This window comes from Nelumbo lutea, chromosome 8, assembly GCF_056320005.1.
Source record: "Nelumbo lutea isolate HS-2025 chromosome 8, American lotus-T2T, whole genome shotgun sequence".
Taxonomy (NCBI): Eukaryota; Viridiplantae; Streptophyta; class Magnoliopsida; order Proteales; family Nelumbonaceae; genus Nelumbo; species Nelumbo lutea.
The window spans coordinates 17,952,257-17,954,986 of NC_142691.1; the positions used below are offsets into that span (position 1 = coordinate 17,952,257).

The window sequence follows — 2,730 nt, forward strand, 5'->3', positions numbered from 1 at the left end:
GGAACCGGTCAGACGATTAGTTCTGTTTTCTTTTTAAATCAGATTTTTATCAAAAAATATTGATTTGGTTAATAAACCATTGACCCAGGTGATTGATTTGTTGTATTGGCACCCCTATCATGATGCTTGAATTATTATTCATGCATCAAGTACAAGTACTCCCTTGATCGTTAATACTGACGGTCATTACTAGTAGGTATCAGGATTTGAAGCAATTCTTGATACAGGATCTAATCTTAATCTTAGCTATTTTCCTTCAAAATTTATAAATTTCATGTTGACAATGGGATTGAGGCCGTACGTATTCCTGCTGTTAGCAGTTACTGCTACGAAAAAGCATTCCGGATTTCCTATTAACCCCATTCTGCTGCCTTTCCTATTAACCCAATCACTTGCTGACAGTTGTCCCAATTTTATGTGATCTCAATTCTACGTGCAACAATTTACACGTGAGATATCTTCCGCCGCTTCCACCCCCTTCTAACACTGATTCAACTCCGGCCGGTAGGAAATCCCCCTCCTCCCCCTCTGGCCCAACAGTGTTTCAATTTTCATTAAGACATACTTTCCCGAAGCAAGCCCAGGTTCGTTTTAACCAACCTTCACGGGAACCTCCTCTAATTCCTAATTCTCTCTCTGATAGCTAGCTATATGCTTGTATCCATGCCGGAGACTATCGGTGACCGTGAAAACTTCGTTAACGCCGCCGATGAGCCTACAGTAATCCAGAGAAAAGAATCTTTGCTGTTGCAGATGGTAACGGTTCTCGCCCTTCTGCTCGGTCCCTTACATTTGGTCGCGGCATTGATTCTCATGGCGTGCTTCCTTCCAAATTACCTTGCTTTCTCGTGCATAGTAAAGTTGTTCTCCTTTTCTCCCTCATCTCTGCTTACCCTTTTCCCTCTCTCTACTTTCGTCTTTCTGAATTCTGACACTTTTTTTTTTCAGGATATTTGTTCTGCTCTTGTTTTTTACTGTACTTCCTATTAACGATGAAAGTAAATTAGGTGAACATTGGCATGGTAAAATCGTTTTTTCCCTTATTTTCTTCAATTATAGTTTACCAAATAACTTTTTCCTTAATTTTATGGTGTACTTTGCATGAATTTTCAGGTACATCTATTACCATTGCTGTGCGTATTTTCCGGTGACGCTGCATGTAGAGGATATAAAGGCGTTTGAATCCAAACGAGCTTATGGTATGCATTTATTCATTCAATTGCCAATATATGATGTTTCGGTTCTTTTTGGCCTACCCGACTATAACAAGTGTTATCTTCGCCGCACCATCAAGTGCCAATCAACGTGTCTACAGCCGCTACTCCAATGTCCAAGTGTGTCATGGGTGAGCTATGCATGTATTTTTGTATGGGGGGATTGCTAATGGTATTATTGTAATACTGTAATATGATTTCCCACATTTTTTATGTTTCTTATTGTCATTCCCCCAAAAGCTTAATGTACTCTTTGAAGGGAGGTAGGTAGTCGAGTGAGCTCATAAGCGCGTAAAGATTAAGCACGAGATCCCCTCGACACTGTACTGTGTGCTTGTGCTTGCCACTAATTATTGCAATACAAATAGCCCTTTGCTAATTCGTGTTCCATCTTGTTGCCTTTTTGTGTGTGTTTGCTTTGTTGCGTAGGCTTACTCGCCGCAACAATTATCCTCGTGATAGTTGGTATCAGAGCAGGAGCTCCTTTTAAGTCATTCGACCTGCGATGTGAGTGACAGCATGAAGCACAACAGGGACATCTTGGAGGAGATCGAGCATGGACTCTCCACAGCCCATGAGGCCGATGATGTGCCCACCGATGACATCGGCAAGGACAAGGAACCGAAGCCCAACAAACGTGAGAAATCATACAACAAGCATGCAGCCGTTGAGTTGCGCATGCTACGTTGCGAAGCCACCGTAGGTGAGATGCGAGACTCGATAGACGAGCTGCATCAAAACATGGAAGCCATGGACAACACACTGGTCGAGATTGAAGGTTGCTTGAGTGGAGTCGTGGACGAGGTCCGAGACATAATCAATGGCACGCTCAAGCAAATTTGCAGCACTGCGCACCAACAAGAAGCAAGCTCCTCCAACTCGCAGGTCCAAGACAGGCTTGATAGTTTTCAAGCCCAGCTCGATGAGATGAAAAACGAGTGAGCAACGTGGAGAAGAAGCACCTCCACATCAATGGCCGTCCAGGCCCAACTAGATGAAATGAGAGCGGAGTGCACCTCAATGAAGTCTGCCGCATGTGCCTCCTCCAACACCCAAGCTCAATTAGAGGAGCTCAAAGCAGAATGTGCAATCTTGAAGAGGGTCGTCGCTAATCCAGCCAGCACTTTCTTTACACATACTCCCTCCCACATCAAGATTAGGGAGCCAACCCCCTATTTGGGTACCCGCAATGCACGAGAGCTCAACAACTTCCTATGGCAAATGGAACAGTACCTTGCCTCCGCCAATGTGACTGATGAAATGACTCAAGTACGTATTGCTATTATGTATTTGACTAATGTCGCTATGTTGTGGTGGCGCAGAAGGTGTGTTGATATAGAATGTGGTACGTGTGTTATCCGTACCTGGGTTGACTTTAAAAGAGAGCTGAAGAGACAGTTCTACCCAGAGAATGTGGAATACCTCGCTCGTCGCAAGATGAAGACTCTCAAGCACGATGACTCCCTCCATGACTATGTCAAAGAATTTTCAGCCCTCACATTAGAAGTCACCAATA

At 43.8% G+C, this 2,730-nt stretch overlaps 1 protein-coding gene across 1 annotated transcript; it reads left to right on the top strand.

Moving 5' to 3' along the window:
* The first annotated feature begins 663 nt into the window (after positions 1-663).
* On the top strand, positions 664-1,729 carry LOC148843098 (diacylglycerol O-acyltransferase 2D-like). Its single transcript, XM_088959367.1, has 4 exons — positions 664-848; positions 949-1,017; positions 1,114-1,199; positions 1,644-1,729. The coding sequence occupies exons 1-4, from the start codon at positions 664-666 to the stop codon at positions 1,727-1,729; spliced, it is 426 nt and encodes a 141-aa protein (XP_088815493.1).
* The last annotated feature ends 1,001 nt before the right edge of the window (positions 1,730-2,730 follow it).

Coding starts and splice junctions, on each gene's coding strand:
- LOC148843098 (XM_088959367.1), top strand. CDS start 664: ATGCCGGAGACTATCGGTGACCGTGAAAACTTCGTTAACGCCGCCGAT. Junction 849..948: donor CCAAATTACCTTGCTTTCTC/GTGCATAGTAAA, acceptor TTTTTTTTTCAG/GATATTTGTTCTGCTCTTGT. Junction 1,200..1,643: donor TGAATCCAAACGAGCTTATG/GTATGCATTTAT, acceptor TTTGTTGCGTAG/GCTTACTCGCCGCAACAATT.